Source organism: Oncorhynchus clarkii, chromosome 10, assembly GCF_045791955.1.
Source record: "Oncorhynchus clarkii lewisi isolate Uvic-CL-2024 chromosome 10, UVic_Ocla_1.0, whole genome shotgun sequence".
Classification (NCBI taxonomy): Eukaryota; Metazoa; Chordata; class Actinopteri; order Salmoniformes; family Salmonidae; genus Oncorhynchus; species Oncorhynchus clarkii.
Genome location: NC_092156.1, coordinates 9,763,977 through 9,788,415, shown reverse-complemented (window position 1 = coordinate 9,788,415; position 24,439 = coordinate 9,763,977). Strand labels below are relative to the sequence as shown.

General features: G+C 44.7%; 2 protein-coding genes across 2 annotated transcripts in view; both read right to left on the bottom strand.

Moving 5' to 3' along the window:
* Positions 1-2,371: 2,371 nt before the first annotated feature.
* On the bottom strand, positions 2,372-6,360 carry LOC139419422 (interleukin-12 subunit beta-like). Its single transcript, XM_071169369.1, has 9 exons — positions 6,324-6,360; positions 6,080-6,176; positions 5,596-5,880; positions 5,338-5,443; positions 4,481-4,659; positions 4,107-4,258; positions 3,740-3,864; positions 2,774-2,804; positions 2,372-2,670 (listed from the first exon to the last, which is right to left on the bottom strand). Exons 2-8 carry the CDS (start codon positions 6,174-6,176, stop codon positions 2,777-2,779), a joined length of 972 nt encoding a protein of 323 aa, XP_071025470.1. The 5' UTR covers positions 6,324-6,360; the 3' UTR covers positions 2,372-2,670; positions 2,774-2,776.
* Positions 6,361-16,002: 9,642 nt separating this feature from the next.
* LOC139417993 (ubiquitin domain-containing protein 2-like) overlaps positions 16,003-24,439 on the bottom strand; it is a 64,987-nt gene continuing 56,550 nt past the window's right edge. Inside the window, exon 3 of the mRNA XM_071167047.1 lies at positions 16,003-18,014. Within this exon, the coding sequence (XP_071023148.1) occupies positions 17,545-18,014 (470 nt within the window). The 3' untranslated portion in view covers positions 16,003-17,544. The remainder of the gene's footprint in view (positions 18,015-24,439) is intronic.

Sequence of the window (24,439 nt, the reverse complement as noted above, 5' to 3'; positions counted from 1 at the left end):
CCCTGTCGCGCTCCTCTCCCCCTGTCGCGCTCCTCTCCCCCTGTCGCGCTCCTCTCCCCCTGTCGCGCTCTCCTCTCCCCCTGTCGCTCTCCTCTCCCCCTGTCGCTCTCCTCTCCCCCTGTCGCGCTCCTCTCCCCCTGTCGCGCTCCTCTCCCCCTGTCGCGCTCCTCTCCCCCTGTCGCTCTCCTCTCCCCCCGTCGCTCTCCTCTCCCCCCGTCGCTCTCGTCTCTCCCCCTGTCTCTCCCCCTGTCTCTCCCCCTGTCTCTCTCCTCTCCCCCTGTCGCTCTCCTCTCCCCCTGTCGCTCCCCCCCCCCCCTGTCGCTCGCCTCTCCCCCGGCTCTCTCCTCTCCTGACTCTCCCCCTGGCTCTCTCCTCTCCGCCTGCGGCTCTCTTCTGGCTCTCTCCTCTTCCCCTGACTCTCCCCCTGGTTCTCTCCTCTCCCCTGCGGCTCTCTTCTGGCTCTCTCCTCTCCCCCTGTCGCTCTCCTCTCTCATTGGCTCTCGCCTCTCCCCCTGGCTCTCTCTCCTGGCTGACTCTCCCCCTGGCTCTCTCTCCTGGACTCTCTCTCTCCTGGCTCTCTCCTCTTCCCCTGACTCTCCCCCTGGCTCTCTCTCCTGGCTCTCTCCTCTTCCCCTGGCTCTCTCTCCTGGCTCTCTCCTCTTCCCCTGACTCTCCCCCTGGCTCTCTCCTCTCCCCCTGCGGCTCTCTTCTGGCCCTCTTCTCTCCCCCTGGCTTGCAGCTCTCTCCTCTATGACAACACCATACCAAGTAGATGTAGTGAAGCTGGCACAGTCACTGAGTGAAGCTGGCACAGTCACTGAGTGAAGCTGGCACAGTCGCTGAGTGTTACCGAGTGCACGGTTTTACACTGAGGTGTATTAGGCCTTTATTAGGAGTGTGACGTCCATATGCTGCTGCTGGTCACAGGTCATTTCAGAAGGAGACAGGTGACGACGTCCATCAGGCAGTCTTTAGTTTTTCCTCATTGTCTGTTGACATCAGCTATGCCTGGAAACCAAATATATCTCTGCACCTGGTTACACTGTGTGTTTATATTATTCATTTGACACAACTTAGATTTCAACTGAACATTTCCTTCATATTCTCAGGCAATTGTTAGGTCCACTGAACCAAACAATAGTTGTTGTAGTGGAGTGACTGATAATAAATGGGGGGGGGGGGGGGGGCAGACTCAGCCCAAGCGCTAGACACTAAAGTCAGATCAGAGTTCTCCGGTGTTATGAGGTTTATTTGTAAATAGAATTGTATATTTTCAGTTGGAAGAAGGGATATGGTTCAGAGCATCGAGTCAGACAGCTTTTTATCCCTTACTAGTTTTCTCTTTTAAAAGGAACAGCAATTCAATATTTGCTTCCATTTGCTTTATCCATTTGGCAGTAACACTAGAGCGTTCATTCTCTCACGCCATCTTGCAGAGTTATGCAATAAGCTGAAGATCAACTGCTATCAGAGGAAACGAATACATGTCGGGGTTTACATAGTTTAAAATATTATCTGTTTTGGATTGTCAAATATTTATTTTACACAGACTTCCTTACAACTTTGTTTTCTTGTAAACAATGTTTTGTTACCTTCTTGTTGGGTATCAAAGGTGAATGTATAAATATGCTTTCAGTTGTTAAATGAAGGTACTATCATTTATTCAACCTTTATTTAACTAGACATGTCAGTTAAGAACAAATTGTTATTTACAATGACATTTAACAAGCTGTGTATATCTACCCTTGCATCCCAGACACTGAAATACACACGTGGATGACTGACAATACTAAATCATGTCTGTTGTTTAAGCAGCAGCACTTAAAACATGTTTTTATTGTTTCTATTTTTTATCTTTGAATGTTAAAACGTACAACCCACCTGCAGTGAATCCGCTCAACATTTACATTACATTGTCATCTAACAGACTCAACCTATTATTGGTTTAGTTGTCGGTTTTGTCATATTGTTACCTCAGTTTTCTTCACAATAACTTGGCTTCCTCATCTTTTACAAATAACGTGGCTTCCTCATCTTTTACAAATAACGTGGCTTCCTCATCTTTTACAAATAACGTGGCTTCCTCATTTTTTACACAACAGGACACAACTAATGTGATGATTTATGTCAGACAACATGAACATGTTTTAACAAGTGGACACTGCTGTGAACATATCCCAACTGTAAATTAAATATTTTCTACAAAAGCTCCTTTTACCAGTCTGATTATTATACAGTCAGTTACATTAGTGTAACCATTGTAAAAAATAAACTCATTCTAGTGCCTCAAAGTAATCATTTAAAAAAATATACAAATGACGATTTTCAGATTCAGATGTATGGCTAACAAATGAGCAGGGGCATGTATCTGCGTGCAGGGCTTTTATTTTTTTCTATCTATTTCATTATTTAGACAAATATTCATGCTACAGTAATGAAACATACAAGATAAATAACATAAATCATGGTTACATTTCAGAACTATTGCAAATTAATAAATAACTTTCCTTACATTCGAATTACAACAATCATAATATACGACATTGCATTTTATACTCTTCGGTATAATGTAAAACCAAATATCTATTCAGTGACGAGACATATTTGGATGTGATGGTTGAAGCTGAGTGATGGTATGTTGTCTGTCATCTGGGTGGGTTTTCCTTTTTACTATGAAGAGAAAGAAATCAGAATTTTCTAGAAACGTCACATTAACTGAAGAATTATGATGAAATAACATGCTATTCAAATGTTATAGGTTGAGCCATCATACCTGTCAATGTTTCTTATGGTGATGCTTTACCCTGTTGTACAAAGACGGTCACAAACCTTTCGTCTATGCACAGTTTAGCACTGAAAGTTTGACACTCCTAAACTTCTCACAAAGCTGTGTATTAGAGCTAATCAAATGTTATTTGTCCAATGCGCTGAATACAACAGGTTTAGACCTTACAGTGAACTTCTTCCTTACAAGCCCTTAACCAACAAGGCAGTTTTAAGAAAACTAAACGTTGTAAGAAAGTATTTACTAAAACAAACTGAAGAAAGAAATAAAGCAAATGAAAAAGCTAGAGAGCTGGTGAAAAAGCTAGAGAGCTAGTGAAAAAGCTAGAGAGCTGGTGAAAAAGCTAGAGAGCTGGTGAAAAAGCTAGAGAGCTGGTGAAAAAGCTAGAGAGCTGGTGAAAAAGCTAGAGAGCTGGTGAAAAAGCTAGAGAGCTGGTGAAACAGCTAGAGAGCTGGTGAAAAAGCTAGAGAGCTGGTGAAAAAGCTAGAGAGCTGGTGAAAAAGCTAGAGAGCTGGTGAAAGAGCTAGAGAGCTGGTGAAAAAGCTAGAGAGCTGGTGAAAACGCTAGAGAGCTAGAGAAAAAGCTAGAGAGCTAGAGAAAAAGCTAGAGAGCTAGAGAGCTGGTGAAAAAGCTAGAGAGCTGGTGAAAAAGCTAGAGAGCTAGAGAGCTGGTGAAAAAGCTAGAGAGCTGGTGAAACAACTAGAGAGCTGGTGAAAAAGCTAGAGAGCTAGTGGAAAAGCTAGAGAGCTGGTGAAAACGCTAGAGAGCTAGAGAAAAAGCTAGAGAGCTGGTGAAAACGCTAGAGAGCTAGAGAAAAAGCTAGAGAGCTAGAGAAAAAGCTAGAGAGCTAGAGAAAAAGCTAGAGCTAGTGAAAACGCTAGAGAGCTAGTGAAAAAGCTAGAGAGCTAGAGAGCTGGTGAAAAAGCTAGAGAGCTGGTGAAAAAGACGACTCACTCGTAATCGGTCCACTGACACCAGGGACGGTCAACCAGTTCATCCTTCGCCCGCAGGCAGAAACGATACCTCTTGGAGCTGTGAACGACGGTTAACTTCGTTTCTTTGGTTTCCTTTAGAAGGAGCTATATATCAAGAGAGGAGAGAGGGTACCCTCATCTTAGAATTTCATCCCTGGTGACAATGTTCTTCTACACATTAATACATGTATGAAGTCACAATTACAGAGTACCATGTTGTAAAAGTAATGATTGTAAAGATTGACATAGTATCACAGACTAGATTAAATGGTTAATCAAGACATCATCACAAATCGAGATATTGATGATTTCAAGAACAAAATTGTTGTATAAAAATGGGCTTATACCTGTTTTTCAGAGTCACAGCTTTCCCTGGCGTGGACCACTTTGACCTGGAATGTGAGGGGGTAGTAAGAGCATGGGAGGCTCCACGTGGCAGGGTACCCCCATTGAAAGGTGTTCCCCTCCACCTTGGTGATGTGGATCTTGTCTGTCTCCACTGACGAGGGAGAGAAGGAGACCAGACAGAACCAATATTACTGAAGGTTCAAATTGGATGAAGCGGTGACCATATGAATCCCATGATGTACTACACAACAGAAAGCATGTCTACATGAAACAAGGATGGAATGAGATGTGGGGTATATTAACCTGAATGATGTGACGATGCTAATTCCAGTGAATGAGTGTGGAGGACATGTTTTCCTTGGCCTTACTGTACCTATTTCTCGTATGTAGAACGGTGTAACGGTGTAGTCCTCTAGGAGGTAGTTGCTCCTGAAGTAGACGGTCAGGTCGATACGAGACACCTCCTCAGCAAAGGAACAGCTGTCCAGGTCCTCACAGGTCAAACCTGCACCATCACTGTGAACGGAGCAGGAGAAGTTTCTGCCAGAGAACCTGGATGAGGGACACAAATCTCCTGGTTAGCCTTGGGACTTCTCACTCTCTGAAAGAAGACTCATTTTCAAACATAACAACAAATCAAAAGCTCTTCGGAGACGGAGAGTCCGTGGAGACTCAACGGAGAGTCAGTGGAGAGTCCGTGGAGAATCAAGGGAGAGTCAACGGAGAGTCAGTGGAGAGTCAATGGAGAGTCAGTGGAGAGTCAATGGAGAGTCAGTAGAGAGTCCGTGGAGAGTCAATGGAGAGTCATTGGAGAGTCAATGGATAGTCATTGGAGAGTCAGTAGAGAGTCAACAGAGAGTCAGTAGAGAGTCAACGGAGAGTCAGTACAGAGTCAGTAGAGAGTCAACGGAGAGTCAGTAGAGAGTCAACGGAGAGTCAGTGGAGAGTGGAGAGTCAGTAGAGAGTCAACGGAGAGTCAGTAGAGAGTCAACGGAGAGTCAGTAGATAGTCAACGGAGAGTCAGTGGAGAGTCAGTAGAGAGTCAACGGAGAGTCAGTAGAGAGTCAACGGAGAGTCAGTGGAGAGTCAGTGGAGAGAGCGTTTGCACTGTTGTAGTATTAACTTCGACTAGCATCACTCCTGCGACAAGATCAAATAATGTAACCATCAGTACATGAGATCAGCCCATTGGTCATACGTATTTAATCTACTGTATGTTTGATGACTTACTGTCCTACTTGGACCAGAGCAACAACAGCTGACGTCCGATAGGTGGTCTTCTTCCAAAAGCAATGAAATGTTCCATTGTAATTTTTTGCCAAACATCTTATGTACTCTGGGTAAAAAGAGAAACAGAATGAGAGAGGGTGGAATCTCTCTCACGCACACACACACACGCACACACACGCACACACACACACGCGCACACACAAACACACACACGCGCACACACAAACACACACACACACACACCACACACACACACACCATTCTCATCTGCATCATGTGACTTCTCCAGGATGCGTCTCGTTCTGTTGGGCGATGGTATGTCCTGCACCAGCACCAGAGTGTGGTTGAGGTAGTCTCCAGCAGCGTTGTGGCAGCTGTAGTTCGCTCCCATCATCTCCTCAACTTTCACCTGGATCTGGTTCCCTTGTCCTTCACGCTCACTGTCCTTCATCCAGATCACCTCTGTGTCCTGATAGGAGTCCCCACAGAGCAGAGGGACCTGCGTCTCAGTGAAGATCCTCAGATCCACCTTCACCACCTTCACTGGGAACCACATGGACACCACTCTTTTTAGTACATTGTTCATGTCGAACGTTTGTTTTACACAAATGTTTGAATTTCATTAATCTCCCGACATAGGAATATTATGACAGCGTAAGTTATTCAACCAGAAGTAGATAGTGTATATGTCAAGAGGAGAAGATGGGTAAAGATAAGATTATATATAGCCTGAAACATTCACCATTTGGCATGAGAGTCTCGATGGTCTCTGTCTCATACTGGCTGCTTGATACCACGTGAAGGATGAGACACAGGACATGGTGTAGTAACATGTTCATCTGGCAGACAGACAAAACAACAACAGTACTTTAAAAGTTCATGTCTATGTATTGTATCTAAATGTTAATGACCGTTCTCCCGAACCAGACAAAGTTAAATAGACTTTAATCAACCAGGTTATACTGTAGAAGTATGTCATTTCTTACCTTGATAATGAGATGTGAGCAGAGTGTTTCTCCTGGCTGTAGTATTGTCAGGTGGACCCAGGCAGTATTTATAGATCAGTGGAACAGAAGTGAATCCTGACAAGGAAGAGGAACTGATCACCTATCAGTCTAAATGATGATCGGTGTGTTTGAGAATGTATAGTCAGTTAAGGTAAGCACTAGACTGCTGAATGGAAGGCCCTGTTTTCTGTGGAATGGTGACTGATGTCACTACCAATGTAGTGGTGATGCAATCCAGAAATCAGCTAATGACCTGGTCACAAGTCCCGTGACATCAGCAGTGGTATGGGGGAACTCATTCCCACTTTGGTCTAAGATGGACAGGAGAGCATTGTGATGTGTGGTTAGGGTTCCACGTGGTTCAGTATAAAATATGTGTGCACACTTAAATCCCCTAAATACATTTCACTAGAGCAGGATTCAGGAAGCATGTGCTTTTTCTTTTTAATTTCTGCATGAGCTGTCCTTCCTTATAATGAAAATATGAATGAAAGTCAGTTCTTTCCTGAGGGAAATGTGCTTTGTCAGCACATACAAAACCTCTATTGACCTCTGCTCTGCTATACAGTACTGAAGCGTGAATACATCATCCCAATATCCCACACTAGTTTCTCTTTCTGAAGGGGCATGACTTGGTTCTTACTGTGGGCTACATCCATAGGCTACATTAACCAGGTAGGCCAGTTGAGAACAAGTTCTCATTTACAACTGCGACCTGGCCAAGATAAAGCAAAGCAGTTCGACACAAACAACAACACAGAGTTACACATGGAGTAAAACAAACATACAGTCAATAACACAATTTTAAAAAGTCTATATACAGTGTGTGCAAATGGAGTAAGGAGGTAAGGCAATAAAAAGGCCAATAGTAGCGAAGTAATTACAATTTAGCAAATGAACACTGGAGTGAAAGATGTGCAGATGAGGACGTGCAAGTAGAAATACTGGTGTGCAAAAGAGCAACAAAAAAAGTAAATGAAAACAATATGGTGATGAGGTATGTAGTTGCCTAGCTGTGCCATATAACACGACAGGTTTACACCCAGACTTTAGGGAACATTTGTGTGAATTGAGGTTAGGATAGCAACCCAGGAAGTAGAACACTGAGACCAAGCAATACAAAGAGACTAAAGGGAACTGGAAATGGGTGGGTTGAAGTGAGAATCATGTGCCTACCTAGTATCTACCAACACTTGAGTCGTGTAGTCTGCATTAGGGAACTTTGTCTTTGTGGAGGGGGTTCCTAGATGTGTAGCTGATAGCTGTATATAGTACATTTGTAACTATACATGCGAGTGAGAATTCATAGATTGTGAGGAAAAAGTGGAAGTAGGTAAAGAGTGTGAAAGTGGATTGGGAAAGCGGATTGCCATTCAGGGGTTTACTGTACCACAGGTGGAAAACCTCAGTCTAAATGTCCAATTTCTGAAAGACTATTTTCAGGGATTTCCACAAAATGAATTGTCCTTTAATATATTTAATACATGTTTGATGGAGAATGAATCAAATCTACATTACCACTCAGTTCCCCTTCAGTTCCCCCTCATCTATCAAACTCTTTAGTCACATAGCTCTCACATGGGTTACATCAGCAAGGGATACTGGTTACAAAGATTCCACATCCACACTGATAATATCTCAAATGTGTTCATTTTAGTTTTCTTCACTTAAACACGCTTTTGTGTGATTTATTTTTGAATATCTTATCCAGTGACATTCACCCATTTGGAGTCGAATTAACTTAATCTGAGTTTGTGTTATTACAGTAAAGATCCCTGACAAATAAAATCGTAATTGTTTCATAAAACAAGCTGGGGAATTAATCTCACTCTGTGCTTCCTTTGACTCTTCCATTATGGCTCTATGTTGGAACAATTTTGGCTCTATGTTGGAACCATTATGGCTCTATGTTGGAACAATTTTGGCTCTATGTTGGAACCATTATGGCTCTATGTTGGAACCATTTTGGCTCTATGTTGGAACCATTATGGCTCTATGTTGGAACCATTATGGCTCTATGTTGGAACCATTTTGGCTGTTGGAACCGTTTTGGCTCTATGTTGGAACCATTTTGGCTGTATGTTGGAACCATTATGGCTCTATGTTGGAACCATTATGGCTGTATGTTGGAACCATTATGGCTGTATGTTGGAACCATTATGGCTCTATGTTGGAACCATTATGGCTGTATGTTGGAACCATTATGGCTCTATGCTGGAACCGTTTTGGCTCTATGTTGGAACCATTTTGGATGTATGTTGGAACCATTTTGGCTGTATGTTGGAACCATTATGGCTCTATGTTAGAACCATTTTGGCTGTATGTTGGAACCATTATGGCTCTATGTTGGAACCATTTTGGCTCTATGTTGGAACCATTTTGGCTCTATGTTGGAACCATTTTGGCTCTATGTTGGAACCATTATGGCTCTATGTTGGAACCATTATGGCTCTATGTTAGAACCGTTTTGGCTCTATGTTGGAACCGTTTTGGCTCTATGTTGGAACCGTTTTGGCTCTATGTTGGAACCATTTTGGCTCTATGTTGGAACCATTTTGGCTCTATGTTGGAACCATTTTGGCTCTATGTTGGAACCGTTTTGGCTCTATGTTGGAACCGTTTTGGCTCTATGTTGGAACCATTTTGGCTCTATGTTGGAACCGTTTTGGCTCTATGTTGGAACCATTTTGGCTCTATGTTGGAACCATTTTGGCTCTATGTTGGAACCATTTTGGCTCTATGTTAGAACCATTAGGATGCAGGGTAGAGATCAGTAGCAGCAGTAGAATCCTCCCCCAGATGAGATGGCCTACTAATTAGCCTAGCGTTGGAATGTTGATTAGATATGGCATCCGTTTACAGAGGAGTGGATTACACCATCAGACTAATTGCAAGGGAGAGGCGAGCTGAGAGCATTATAATCTTTCCCAATGATTTCCTCTGAGGTGTCCCTGTAGCTGTCAGAGGGCCTCTCTCAATGTCATACAATCCAATTAATGTCACATTTGATAAATTCATAATAACAGACTACATTGTTCGGCTTCATATAGCCATATTCAGGGACATGATTGTTATGTATTTGACCTGCCGCCCCATTGTTGCAGAGGTGTCATATGGGGTGAATGTGTTGTGGCACGTGTTGTTTTGGGTCTCCTGAGAAATATAAAATTGTTTTAATTGTGAGCTCAACACCCCTGACTGTACACTGAGTGTGCAAAACATTAGGAATGTGTTCGTAATATTGAGTTGCAACCCCTTTGCCCTCAGAACAGCCTCAATTCGTCAGGCCACAGACTTTACAACGTGTAGAAAGCGTTCCACAGGGATGCTGGCCCATGTTGACTCCAATGCTTCACACAGTTGTGTCAAATTGGTTGGATGTGGATCTTGATACACAAGGGAAACTGTTGAGCATGAAAAACCCAGCAGCGTTGCAGTTCTTGACACACTCAAACCAGTGTCCCTGGCACCTATTACCATACCAGTAGACATAAACAACAGGTGTGGAGCCAGTGGAGGCTGCTGAGAGGAGGACGGCTCGTACTGGAACGAAGTTCCAACATACAGCCAAAATGGTTCTAACATAGAGCCAAAATGGTTCCAACATAGAGCCAAAATGGTTCTAACATAGAGCCAAAATGGTTCCAACATAGAGCCAAAATGGTTCTAACATAGAGCCATAATGGTTCCAACATAGAGCCAAAATGGTTCTAACATAGAGCCAAAATGGTTCTAACATAGAGCCATAATGGTTCTAACATAGAGCCAAAATGGTTCCAACATAGACCCAAAATGGTTCCAACATAGAGCCAAAATGGTTCTAACATAGAGACAAAATGGTTCCAACATAGACCCAAAATGGTTCCAACATAGAGCCAAAATGGTTCTAACATAGAGCCAAAATGGTTCCAACATAGACCCAAAATGGTTCCAACATAGAGCCAAAATGGTTCTAACATAGAGACATAATGGTTCCAACATAGAGCCATAATGGTTCTAACATAGAGCCATAATGGTTCTAACATAGAGACATAATGGTTCTAACATAGAGACATAATGGTTCTAACATAGAGACATAATGGTTCCAACATAGAGCCATACTGGTTCCAACATAGAGCCATAATGGTTCCAACATAGAGCCATACTGGTTCCAACATAGAGCCATACTGGTTCCAACATAGAGCCATAATGGTTCCAACATAGAGCCATACTGGTTCCAACATAGAGCCATAATGGTTCCAACATAGAGCCATAATGGTTCCAACATAGAGCCATAATGGTTCCAACATAGAGCCATACTGGTTCCAACATAGAGCCATAATGGTTCCAACATAGAGCCATACTGGTTCCAACATAGAGCCATACTGGTTCCAACATAGAGCCATAATGGTTCCAACATAGAGACATAATGGTTCCAACATACAACATACACATGGAAACCATGTGTTTGATGTATTTGATACCATTCCACCTATTCCGCTCCAGATATTACCACGAGCCTGTCCTCCCCAATTAAGAAGCCACCAACCTCCTGTGTACCATACTCTGTTCAAAGACACTTAAATATTTTGTCTTGCCCATTCACCCTCTGGATGGCACACATACAAAATCCTTCTTTAACCTGTCACTTTCCCTTTATCTACACTGATTGAAGTGGATTTAACCGGTGACATCAATAAGGAATCATAGTTTTCACCTGGTCAGGCTATGTCATGGAAGGAGCAGGTGTTCCTAATGTTTAGTGCACTCAGTGTAAGTATGTACCAGATGATTTATACATACACTAGATGGATAACAGGGGGCGCTGTTTTGAAGCCACTGCACCTCCATCTTGGCACTCCCCCACCGTTGTGAAAAAATATTCTGGAAGCTCTATAAATGCATTTATTAATGTTTACATTTGTTTTTGCCACGTTTAATCTATCACAGACAACTGAACTTTAAAACTATATTATGTGAGCTAAATTGAAAGTTCTAATGTTTCTGTCCCCACTACAAAAAAATACATGCCATTTTGTCCTTGAAACATTTACTTGAAATACTGTAGAATTCCATTCATTCCTATGGAGCACTGCTCCTACTGGGGAGTACCAATATGGCCGACCGTTGGCTTCAAAGCCTCTTAATGGCCAATACATAGCATCAGCAATCCAGGGCTTATTTATTGTACATCATTGGTATGTGCCAGTACAACGTGAAAAAAAACCATAATCATTGACGAGAACAAACTTCCAACAATATTGCTTAATATAAAAAAAAACGGTTTTTTTTTACATCCTTGCATTTTGTGAACTAATACTCACACTTTCTTTCCCCGCTAGCACTGACTTTGCTGATAGCTACTTTACTTACTATGTCCCATCTAGCTCTCTTAAGATGAATGCCCTCAGTCGCTCTGGATACGAGTTAAATGACTGAAATGTAAATGTAATATCAGATCATGTTCTCTGATTTTCCCTCCACCAATACATCCTATCAGGCTTTCACGTGGGCAGGGGAAATTCCTGAATGCATTTCATCTGACAAATAATAGGATGTATTTATAAAGTATGAAAATATTATGAGGGCAGGGGTTCACAAGCTAAACAACTGATAATTTATAGCTGACAGCTGAGTTCCTCTTGCAGGAAATTACCTGACCTTATTACTGTAAACGATCAAACATACAGTGCCTTACAGTGCCTCCCTTGAACTTTGCAACCTTTTGCCACATTTCAGGCTTCAAACATAAAGATATAAAACTGTATTTTTTTGTGAAGAATCAACAACAAGTGGGACACAATCATGAAGTGGAACGACATTTATTGGATATTTCAAACTTTTTTAACAAATCAAAAACTGAAACGCCACCTTTTGCTGTGATTACAGCTGTAAGTCGCTTGGGGTATGTCTCTATCAGTTTTGCACATCGAGAGACATTTTTTTCCCATTCCTCCTTGCAAAACAGCTCGAGCTCAGTGAGGTTGGATGGAGAGCATTTGTGAACAGCAGTTTTCAGTTCTTTCCACAGATTCTCGATTGGATTCAGGTCTGGACTTTGACTTGGCCATTCTAACACCTGGATATGTTTATTTTTGAACCATTCCATTGTAGATTTTGCTTTATGTTTTGGATCATTGTCTTGTTGGAAGACAAATTTCCGTCCCAGTCTCAGGTCTTTTGCAGACTTCATCAGGTTTTCTTCCAGAATGGTCCTGTATTTGGCTCCATCCATCTTCCTATCAATTTTAACCATCTTCCCTGTCCCTGCTGAAGAAAAGCAGGCCCAAACCATGATGCTGCCACCACCATGTTTGACAGTGGGGATGGTGTGTTCAGGGTGATGAGCTGTGTTGCTTTTACGCCAAACATAACGTTTTGCATTGTTGCCAAAAAGTTCAATTTTGGTTTCATCTGACCAGAGCACCTTCTTCCACATGTTTGGTGTGTCTCCCAGGTGGCTTGTGGCAAACTTTAAACAACACTTTTTATGGATATCTTTAAGAAATGGCTTTCTTCTTGCCACTCTTCCATAAAGGCCAGATTTGTGCAATATACGACTGATTGTTGTCCTATGGACAGAGTCTCCCACCTCAGCTGTAGATCTCTGCAGTTCATCCAGAGTGATCATGGGCCTCTTGGCTGCATCTCTGATCAGTCTTCTCCTTGTATGAGCTGAAAGGTTAGAGGGACGGCCAGGTCTTGGTAGATTTGCAGTGGTCTGATACTCCTTCCATTTCAATATTATCGCTTGCACAGTGCTCCTTGGGATGTTTAAAGCTTGGGAAATCTTTTTGTCTCCAAATCCGGCTTTAAACTTCTTCACAACAGTATCTCGGACCTGCCTGGTGTGTTCCTTGTTCTTCATGATGCTCTCTGCGCTTTTAACGGACCTCTGAGACTATCACAGTGCAGGTGCATTTATACGGAGACTTGATTACACACAGGTGGATTGTATTTATCATCATTAGTCATTTAGGTCAACATTGGATCATTCAGAGATCCTCACTGAACTTCTGGAGAGAGTTTGCTGCACTGAAAGTAAAGGGGTTGAATAATTTTGCACGCCCAATTTTTCAGTCTTTGATTTGTTAAAAAAGTTTGAAATATCCAATAAATGTCGTTCTACTTCATGATTGTGTCCCACTTGTTGTTGATTCTTCACAAAAAAATACAGTTTTATATCTTTATGTTTGAAGCCTGAAATGTCGCAAAAGGTCGCAAAGTTCAAGGGGGCCGAATACTTTCGCAAGGCACTGTAAGCCAGTTAGATTTGTAAACAGTTTGGTATAGTTTAAACCTTTTTTTAATATCCAGAATTACAGTGCTTTCAGAAAGTATTCCGACCCCTTGAGTTTTTCCACATTTTGTTACGTTACAGCCTTATTCTAAAATTGATTATATAGTTTTTTTCCCCCTCATCAATCTACACACAATACCCCATAATGACAAAGCAAACAGGTTGTAGAAATGTTTGACCAAATAACATTTAAAATAAACTGAAATATCACATTTACATTAGTATTCAGACCCATTGTTGAAGCAACTTTGGCAGATATCTGCAGATCATCTCAAGCTCTGTCAGGTTGGATGGGGAGTGTCGCTGCACAGCTATTTTCAGGTCTCTCCAGAGATGTTTGATCGGGTTCAAGTCCGGATCTCTGGCTGGGCCACTCAAGGACATTCAGACTTGTCCCGAAGCCACTCTTGTGTTGTCTTGGCTGTGTGCTTAGGGTCATTGTTCTGTTGGAAGATGAACCTTCGCCCCAGTCTGAGGTGCTGAGTGCTCTGGAGCAGGTTTTCATCAAGGATCTCTGTACTTCGTTCCTTTCCTCTTTCCCTCGATCCTGACTAGTCTTCCAGTCCCTGCAGCTGAAAAACATTCCCACAGCATGATGCTGCCACCACCATGTTTCACCGTAGGGATGGTGCCAGGTTTACTCCACATGTGACACTTGGCATTCAGGCCAAAGAGTTCAATCTAGGTTTCATTAGAACAGAAAATCTTGTTTCTCATGGTCTGAGAGTCCTTTAGGTGCCTTTTGGCAAACTCCAAGCGGGCAGTCATGTGCCTTTTACTGAGGAGTGGCTTCTGTCTGTCCACTCTACCATAAAGGCCTGATTGGTGTCGTGCTGCAGAGGTGGTTGTCTTTCCGGAAGGTTTTCCCATCTCCACAGAGGAACTCTGGAGCTTTGTCAGGCTGACCATCGGGTTCTTGGTCACCTCTCTGACCAAGGCCCTTCTCCCATGATTTTTCAGTTTAGCCGGGCGGCCAGCTCTAGGAAGAGTCTTGGTGTTTCCAAACTTCTTCCATTTAAGAATGATGGAGGCCACTGTGTTCTTGGGAACCTTAAATGCTGCAGACATTTTTTGGTACCCTTCCCCAGATCTGTGCCTCAACCCAATCCTGTCTCGGAGCTCTACAGACAATTCCTTCGACCTCATGGCTTGTTTTTTGCTCTGACATTCACTGTCAACTGTGGGACATTATATAGACAGGTGTGTGCCTTTCCAAATCATGTCCAATCAATTTAATTTACCACATGTGGACTCCAATCAAGTTGTAGAAACATGGAAATTGGATGCACCGGAGCTCAATTTCGAGTCTCATAGCAAAGGGTCTGAATACTTATGTAAATATATTTAAATTATGATTATTTTTTTAAATACATTTGTGTATTGTGTAAACATGCAGACTATTTAGTCTTCCCAACATGGACAAAAGGTCCATCTCTCTCTACAGTGATGCAAAAAAAGGATGTATTCTGTCAGCAGATGAGAGGAAATATGGAACTACGCTCACAAAGCTGCTTCCCTGTTTTTCATTGTCTTTCCAAAGGGTGGAAACCCCACAAAGGAAGTGTAGAGCTCGTCTTCCTCCTCTGCTGCAGACATCCTGCACAGCCAACATCCTGTAAAGCCACAACAACACAATGCCAGTGTGCTTTGACTCTGAACCCCAAATAGGGGTCATGGTCAGTAGGTACGAAACAGGAGAAAAATATATATGTTTTGTTCCTTCTGAACATGACTGTTGTTTTTATTTTACCTTTATTTAATTAGGCAAGTCAGTTAAGAACAAATTCTTATTTTCAATGACAGCCTAGGAACAGTGGTGTTAACTGCCTGTTCAGGAGCAGAACAACAGACTTGTACCTTTTCAGCTTGGGGATTTGAACTTGCAACCTTTCGGTTAGTCCAACACTCTAACCACTAGGCTACCCTGCCGCCCCTACCCTGATGTTCTTCACATCTGTGTTGGTATAGAATCTATAGATAGATTCATAGCCGAGGGAAGTAGGGGTACTGACACCCTCTGAAAAATCACAATTAAAACATATATAGTATATAATTATTTTTACAAAAGTAGTGCACTGTAATAGTCCTATATCAGCAGATATATCCATCTATAGCACCAGCGCGGGCAAAAAATATATGTCCCCCCCACTCCCCATTGGCGAAATAAATGACAGCACCCCCACCCCCAATACTACTTCCCTACTTCTATGGTAATCAACGTGTTTTTAAATGTACAGAAACCTCTGTATGGGACAGGTTATACTACTGCTAGTTCACTTTGCCATTCCATTTATTCTGCTTTTCCTTCCTGACTGAAACCCCAGCGCCACTTCTATTCCCATCAACTGGTCCAATGAAATGAGAGAGACACAGAAATTGTGGCGTACAAATGTTGGTCAATTTAATTAAAAACATTCTATTTCATCAAAATATGCAACTGGGTTTCTGAAATTCATTGTTTGTTCCTCATGAATACGTCTCAATGTACCTTAAAAACACACACTCAAACACACCGCGAGAGATGCAGAGGAAGTCAGTGTGAACAGCTGCTGGAGTAAAGGTCAAGACGACTGGTGTGACTTAGTCTGTCCACGGTACAACCCCTAGAGTCCTGCTAAGGTTGTAACCCCTTCTATGTTATAAGGTCTGACTCTTGTCACCAGAACATATTGAACACACCCTCTCAAACATGCAGTACACTCTCTCTGTCTCTCTCTCGGTTTCTGTCTCTGTCTCTCTCTCTCTCTTACACACACACAAATGATTACGCAATGCTAAATACATTGCTCTGATAAGTATCTTAAAGTACAGTGAAGCAGAATTTCTAAACATTAATGTCATTAAAAACTTTGCAATGGACACTTCATCCCAGCACATTCAGTTTGTACAACATTACAGTTTTTTAAGTTCTGCGGAAACCTCCGGTAGTTCATCTTAAGATAATATCAGGTATGAATAGACAACAGGAGGGTGAAAGTGTCACGTTTACATAATGGGATGTTTACTGGGGAATGAGAAGGGAACTAATCTGACGCAGTGACGGTCTACTAACTTCACTAACCAAGATCACAACTAAAAGGTAGGCTCCCGGGGGAGGTAGGCTCCCGGGGGAGGAAGGCTCCCGGGGGAGGAAGGCTCCCGGGGGAGGATGGCTCCCGGGGGAGGAAGGCTCCCGGGGGAGAAAAGCTCCCGAGTGAGGAAGGCTCCCGGGGGAGGAAGGCTCCCGAGGGAGGACGAGTTGACTGGCAGAGCTACATGTAACGTCTGCAGAAAGAGGCTACAGGTCAGGTCAAGGCTACTACGGGGGGGGGGGGGGGGGTTAATAGAAGGACTGACAGCTGGCTGACTAGAAGCTACAGAGGAGATGGAGAACAGGCAGGGGGTTCTGGAACATGGTTTGTAACAACATGGGCTGTTACTGTATATTCCTATAGTTTCCTCAGATCTTATTTTTTGGTTGTTCAGTTTCCACTAAAAACAAGACAAGTTTTTTTTAAAGAGTTTTTGTAAAAGGTAGATTTTTGAAATGCCAGGTTAGCAGGTGTTCCTGTCCTGTGGTGGAGTCTCTTGCTGCTCCTGGTTGGTTGTCTTCAGTCACGGAGGCGGAGTCCTCCTGCTCTGGCTGAGGCACAGAGACACCCCTGCTGCTATCCCAGCATGCCTTGCAGAAACACCTCCCTGTCTCGTGGAGGAGCGAGGAGAAGAGAGAGGGAGGGCACACAGCTTAACAAACCCTCACACAACTCTAAACAAACACTTTACATGACCACCTAGCTCGGCTCGGTTCTCCAGAACTGTTCCTTCATCTGCTCAGACACGTGTCTGCCTCACAACCGCACCCAAATCTCCACTTGTCAAAAGCTGGTCTTCCCTTGGTGGTCTGTCTTTTCCTGCATGCGTGCCCTCTCCAGGTGCCAGGCACTAGTTCTCTACGGGCGTGGGGTCCTGGGGCAGTGTGGCGGGCATGGACGTGGGTGTGGTTGGTGTGGGGGCGGGAGGTGCCTGGGTGGGCAGGGGGGCGGGCGGCTGGCTGATGATCACCTGCACCACGTAGTCCCTGGAGATCTTCAGCTCCTCCAGCTTCATCTTGTCTGTGAGCGGCCGGCCTGAGAAGAACCAGCGCTGGGTGGCCGCCGCCACGCCCTCCACCGCCTGCAGCTGCCGCTTCATGTGCTGCACCGTGTCCGTGGTCCTCACCGCCAGGCGCAGGTCCCGGCCCGTAGACAGACGCAGGCGTAGCTGGCACTCCTGGCCCTCGCTGGGGGGGGGCTCGCTGACCTCAAGGCTCTCAAGGTCACTCTTCTCCTCGATCATGTTGACGGGTGGGGACAGGCAGTAGACTGGCAGCTGGTAGCGATTCCCCAGCTCATCATAGCACTCCGTCAGCGCGCCTGCAGGGACACACACAGAGGGACAGAGGAACAAAGTCAATCACTAAACAGGACAGACCAATGACATCTGGTTAATTACTCAGTCTGACCGTCTAGTCATTTCAATAGAATTCCACTATATTCAGGTCTGTCTACTACCTCTGCTCTGACTCTCAATCTCTCTCTCTCTGCTCTTATTTCTACACATATCATGCCATTACTCTTTTATATGTTCATCTTGATGGAATGTTGACTAGATGGATAGAATAGAGAGAGAATAGACAGAGAGAGAGAGAGAGAGAGAGGGGAGAGAATAGACAGAGAGAGAGGAGAGAGAGAGAGAGGGGAGAGAATAGACAGAGAGAGAAAGAGAGAGAGAGAGAGGGGGGAGAGAATAGACAGAGAGAGAGGAGAGAGAGAGAGAGGGGGGAGAGAATCGACAGAGAGAGAGAATAGACAGAGAGAGAGGAGAGAGAGAGAGGGGAGAGAATAGACAGAGAGAGAGGAGAGAGAGAGAGAGGGGAGAGAATAGACAGAGAGAGAGAGAGAGAGGGGGGAGAGAATAGACAGAGAGAGAGAGAGAGAGAGAGAGAGGGGGGAGAGAATCGACAGAGAGAGAGAATAGACAGAGAGAATAGAGAGAATAGACAGCGAGAATAGACAGAGAATAGACAGAGAGAATAGACAGAGAGAATAGATATAATAGACAGAGAGAATAGACAGAGAGAGAGGAGAGAGAGAGAGAGGGGAGAGAATAGACAGAGAGAGGAGAGAGAGAGAGAGAGGGGGGAGAGAATAGACAGAGAGAGAGGAGAGAGAGAGAGAGGGGAGAGAATAGACAGAGAGAGAGGAGAGAGAGAGAGAGGGGGGAGAGAATCGACAGAGAGAGAGGAGAGAGAGAGAGAGAGAGGGGAGAGAATAGACAGAGAGAGAGAGAGATGGAGGGGAGAGAATAGACAGAGAGAGAGAGAATAGACAGAGAGAATAGCGAGAATAGACAGAATAGACAGAGAATAGACAGAGATATTGACAGAGAGAATAGAGAGAAGAGAGAGAGAATACAGAGAGAGAATAGAGAAAATAGACAGAGAGAATATATAGAATAGACAGAGATATTGACAGAGAGAATAGAGAGAATAGAGAGAGAGAATAGACAGAGAATAGAGAGAATACATAGAGAGGAGAGAGAATAGAGAGGAGAGAGGAAGAATATAGAGAGAAGGAGAGATAATAGAGAGAGAATAGAGAGAAAGAATAGAGAGGAGAGAATAGAGAGAAAGAATAGAGAGGAGAGAATATAGAGAAAGAATAGAGAGAAAAGAGAGAATAGAGAGAAGAGAGAGAATAGAGAGAGAATATAGAGAAGAGAGAGAGAATATAGAGAAAGAATAGAGAAGAGAGAATATAGAGAAAGAATAGAGAGAAGAGAGAGAATAGAGAGAAGAGAGAGAATAGAGAGAGAATATAGAGAAAGAATAGAGAAGAGAGAGAATAGAGAGAAGAGAGAGAATAGAGAGAGAATAGAGAGAAAGAATAGAGAGGAGAGAGAGAATAGAGAGAAGAGAGAGAATAGAGAGAGAATATAGAGAAAGAATAGAGAAGAGAGAGAATAGAGAGAAGAGAGAGAGAATAGAGAGAAAGAATAGAGAGAAGAGAGAGAATAGAGAAAGAATAGAGAGAAGAGAGAGAATAGAGAGAGATAGAGGAAGAATAGAGAGAGAAGGAGAGATAATAGAGAGAGGAGGGAGAATAGAGAGAAGGAGAGAGAGAACAGAGAGGAGATAGGGAGAATAGAGAGAGATGGAGGGAGAAAAGAGAAGGAGAAAGGGAGAATAGAGGAGAGAATAGAGAGAGATGGAGGGAGAATAGAGAAAAGAAAGGGAGAATAGAGGAGAGAGAATAGAGAGAGAGATGGAGGGAGAATAGAGGGAAGGAGAGAGAATAGAGAGAGAGAACAGAGAGGAGGGAGAAGAGAGGAGAGAGAATAAAGAGAGGAGGGAGAATAGAAAGGAGGATGTTTCACTGACCTATGACACGGGAACACACTTGTCATTGACTCATCTCTACTCTCTATTTGTGTGGTATTCAGGAAGGATGAGGGAGTAGCGGTTTCATGCTGTCTGTTCGTCACACTACACCTGTTACACCACAACACGACGACTCTGTGGTTTCACTGTCTGTCCGCAGAGGAACAATGACAGAATTGTGGTAATAAAATGTGTGTTGGTGATGTGATATGGATTGACAGAAGTCTTTTAGAGAATAGGCCAGTCCTGTACGTGTCCCAGCCATAAAGGAATGTCCTGTACGTGTCCCAGCCATAAATGAATGTCCTGTACGTGTCCCAGTCATAAAGGCCAGTCCTGTACGTGTCCCAGCCATAAAGGCCAGTCCTGTACGTGTCCCAGCCATAAAGGAATGTCCTGTACGTGTCCCAGTCATAAAGGCCAGTCCTGTACGTGTCCCAGCCATAAAGGCCAGTCCTGTACGTGTCCCAGTCATAAAGGCCAGTCCTGTACGTGTCCCAGCCATAAAGGAATGTCCTGTACGTGTCCCAGCCATAAAGGCCAGTCCTGTACGTGTCCCAGCCATAAAGGCCAGTCCTGTACGTGTCCCAGCCATAAAGGAATGTCCTGTACGTGTCCCAGCCATAAAGGAATGTCCTGTACGTGTCCCAGCCATAAAGGCCAGTCCTGTACGTGTCCCAGCCATAAAGGCCAGTCCTGTACGTGTCCCAGCCATAAAGGAATGTCCTGTACGTGTCCCAGTCATAAAGGCCAGTCCTGTACGTGTCCCAGTCATAAAGGCCAGTCCTGTACGTGTCCCAGCCATAAAGGCCAGTCCTGTATGTGTCCCAGTCATAAAGGCCAGTCCTGTACGTGTCCCAGTCATAAAGGAATGTCCTGTACGTGTCCCAGTCATAAAGGCCAGTCCTGTACGTGTCCCAGTCATAAAGACCAGTCCTGTACGTGTCCCAGCCATAAAGGCCAGTCCTGTACGTGTCCCAGCCATAAAGGCCAGTCCTGTACGTGTCCCAGTCATAAAGGAATGTCCTGTACGTGTCCCAGTCATAAAAGCCAGTCCTGTACGTGTCCCAGTCATAAAGGAATGTCCTGTACGTGTCCCAGTCATAAAGGCCAGTCCTGTACGTGTCCCAGCCATAAAGACCAGTCCTGTACGTGTCCCAGTCATAAAGGAATGTCCTGTACGTGTCCCAGCCATAAAGGCCAGTCCTGTACGTGTCCCAGCCATAAAGGAATGTCCTGTACGTGTCCCAGCCATAAAGGCCAGTCCTGTACGTGTCCCAGCCATAAAGGCCAGTCTTGTACGTGTCCCAGCCATAAAGGCCAGTCCTGTACGTGTCCCAGCCATGAAGGCCAGTCCTGTACATGTCCCAGTCATAAAGGCCAGTCCCGTACGTGTCCCAGCCATAAAGGCCAGTCCTGTACGTGTCCCAGCCATAAAGGACAGTCCTGTACGTGTCCCAGCCATGAAGGCCAGTCCTGTACGTGTCCCAGTCATGAAGGCCAGTCCTGTACGTGGCCATAAAGGCCAGTCCTGTACGTGTCCCAGCCATAAAGGCCAGTCCTGTACGTGTCCCAGCCATAAACGAATGTCCTGTACGTGTCCCAGCCATAAAGGAATGTCCTGTACGTGTCCCAGCCATAAATGAATGTCCTGTACGTGTCCCAGTCATAAAGGCCAGTCCTGTACGTGTCCCAGCCATAAAGGCCAGTCCTGTACGTGTCCCAGCCATAAAGGAATGTCCTGTACGTGTCCCAGTCATAAAGGCCAGTCCTGTACGTGTCCCAGCCATAAAGGCCAGTCCTGTACGTGTCCCAGTCATAAAGGCCAGTCCTGTACGTGTCCCAGCCATAAAGGAATGTCCTGTACGTGTCCCAGCCATAAAGGCCAGTCCTGTACGTGTCCCAGCCATAAAGGCCAGTCCTGTACGTGTCCCAGCCATAAAGGAATGTCCTGTACGTGTCCCAGCCATAAAGGAATGTCCTGTACGTGTCCCAGCCATAAAGGCCAGTCCTGTACGTGTCCCAGCCATAAAGGCCAGTCCTGTACGTGTCCCAGCCATAAAGGAATGTCCTGTACGTGTCCCAGTCATAAAGGCCAGTCCTGTACGTGTCCCAGTCATAAAGGCCAGTCCTGTACGTGTCCCAGCCATAAAGGCCAGTCCTGTATGTGTCCCAGTCATAAAGGCCAGTCCTGTACGTGTCCCAGTCATAAAGGAATGTCCTGTACGTGTCCCAGTCATAAAGGCCAGTCCTGTACGTGTCCCAGTCATAAAGACCAGTCCTGTACGTGTCCCAGCCATAAAGGCCAGTCCTGTACGTGTCCCAGCCATAAAGGCCAGTCCTGTACGTGTCCCAGTCATAAAGGAATGTCCTGTACGTGTCCCAGTCATAAAGGCCAGTCCTGTACGTGTCCCAGTCATAAAGGAATGTCCTGTACGTGTCCCAGTCATAAAGGCCAGTCCTGTACGTGTCCCAGCCATAAAGACCAGTCCTGTACGTGTCCCAGTCATAAAGGAATGTCCTGTACGTGTCCCAGCCATAAAGGCCAGTCCTGTACGTGTCCCAGCCATAAAGGAATGTCCTGTACGTGTCCCAGCCATAAAGACCAGTCCTGTACGTGTCCCAGCCATAAAGGCCAGTCTTGTACGTGTCCCAGCCATAAAGGCCAGTCCTGTACGTGTCCCAGCCATGAAGGCCAGTCCTGTACATGTCCCAGTCATAAAGGCCAGTCCCGTACGTGTCCCAGCCATAAAGGCCAGTCCTGTACGTGTCCCAGCCATAAAGGACAGTCCTGTACGTGTCCCAGCCATGAAGGCCTGTCCTGTACGTGTCCCAGTCATGAAGGCCAGTCCTGTACGTGGCCATTAAGGCCAGTCCTGTACGTGTCCCAGCCATAAAGGCCAGTCCTGTACGTGTCCCAGCCATAAACGAATGTCCTGTACGTGTCCCAGTCATAAAGGCCAGTCCTGTACGTGTCCCAGTCATAAAGGCCAGTCCTGTACGTGTCCCAGTCATAAAGGCCAGTCCTGTACGTGTCCCAGCCATAAAGGCCAGTCCTGTACGTGTCCCAGCCATAAAGGCCAGTCGTGTACGTGTCCCAGTCATAAAGGCCAGTCCTGTACGTGTCCCAGCTAGGCCCATAAATGACAACAACCAGATCAGTTCTTCCTGGAACCAAATAGGGTTCTACCTGGAATCAAATCGGTTCTACCTGGAACCAAATAGGGTTCTACCTGAAATCAAAAGGGTTCTACCTGGAATCAAAACGGTTCTACCTGGAACCAAATAGGGTTCTACCTGAAATCAAAATGGTTCTACCTGGAACCAAAAGGATTCTACCTGGAATCAAAACGGTTCTACCTGGAATCAAAACGGTTCTACCTGAAATCAAAACGGTTCTTCAAAGGGTTCTCCTATGGGGACAGCCGAATAACCCTTTTTGGTTCTGGAGAGTGCTTGTAAAAAATGTCTATTTTCCGTCCGCATTAGCAGACAGACTAGGACTAGGGAATGATCAATGACTTACCATGGAAAGACTAACCGGTGTGAAGCAGGGCTCCATTTAACTGTTGCTTTATGTTGGAACAGTCTATTCTTTAGTCCTCACACATCCATTCTTAAGGCTACTTCACAACACACTCAACAATGTCACCACAATAAACAGTCATTTCTGCAAATAAAATAACCTATTTCAATGTAGAGCAGGAAAGTCAATGAAAATGTGATCAATTGTGCGAGAGCACGTGAAGGATCTCTGCATGCTGAATGTTGATGTGACGAGGAGCATCAAGGCTTTCTGATTTCAACAGCTCTTATGTGAGTGAGTGAGTGAGTGAGTGAGTGAGTGAGTGAGTGAGTGAGTGATTGTCCAAATTGATGCCAAAACGTGTACAGTCGTGCAAGACGGAATATTGGAACATTGAGGGAGGCAACCCATCCGTCTTTACTGAGGCCCAGAAAACAGTCGCAGACTGGCCCGTCAGTCAGCCAGTCATTCAGCCAGTCAGTCAGCCCCTTTAGACCAGACCACTACAGTAAGTCAGTCTGTCAGTCAGTCAGTCCCTTTAGACCAGACCAGTCAGTGCAGTCAGTCAGTCAGCCCCTTTAGACCAGACCAGTCAGTCAGTCAGTCAGCCCCTTTAGACCAGACCAGTCAGTCAGCCCCTTTAGACCAGACCAGTCAGTCAGTCAGTCAGTCCCTTTAGACCAGACCAGTCAGTCAGTCAGTCAGCCCCTTTAGACCAGACCAGTCAGTCAGTCAGTCAGCCCCTTTAGACCAGACCAGTCAGTGCAGTCTGTCAGTCAGTCAGCCAGTCCCCACACAGCTAGCAGGCAGTGAGAGAGGTATAAAGCCAATACCGAGGCTTCACAAATCACTTAGAAGCACATTTTATCAGGTCTAAAAGTGACTCTCTTCAC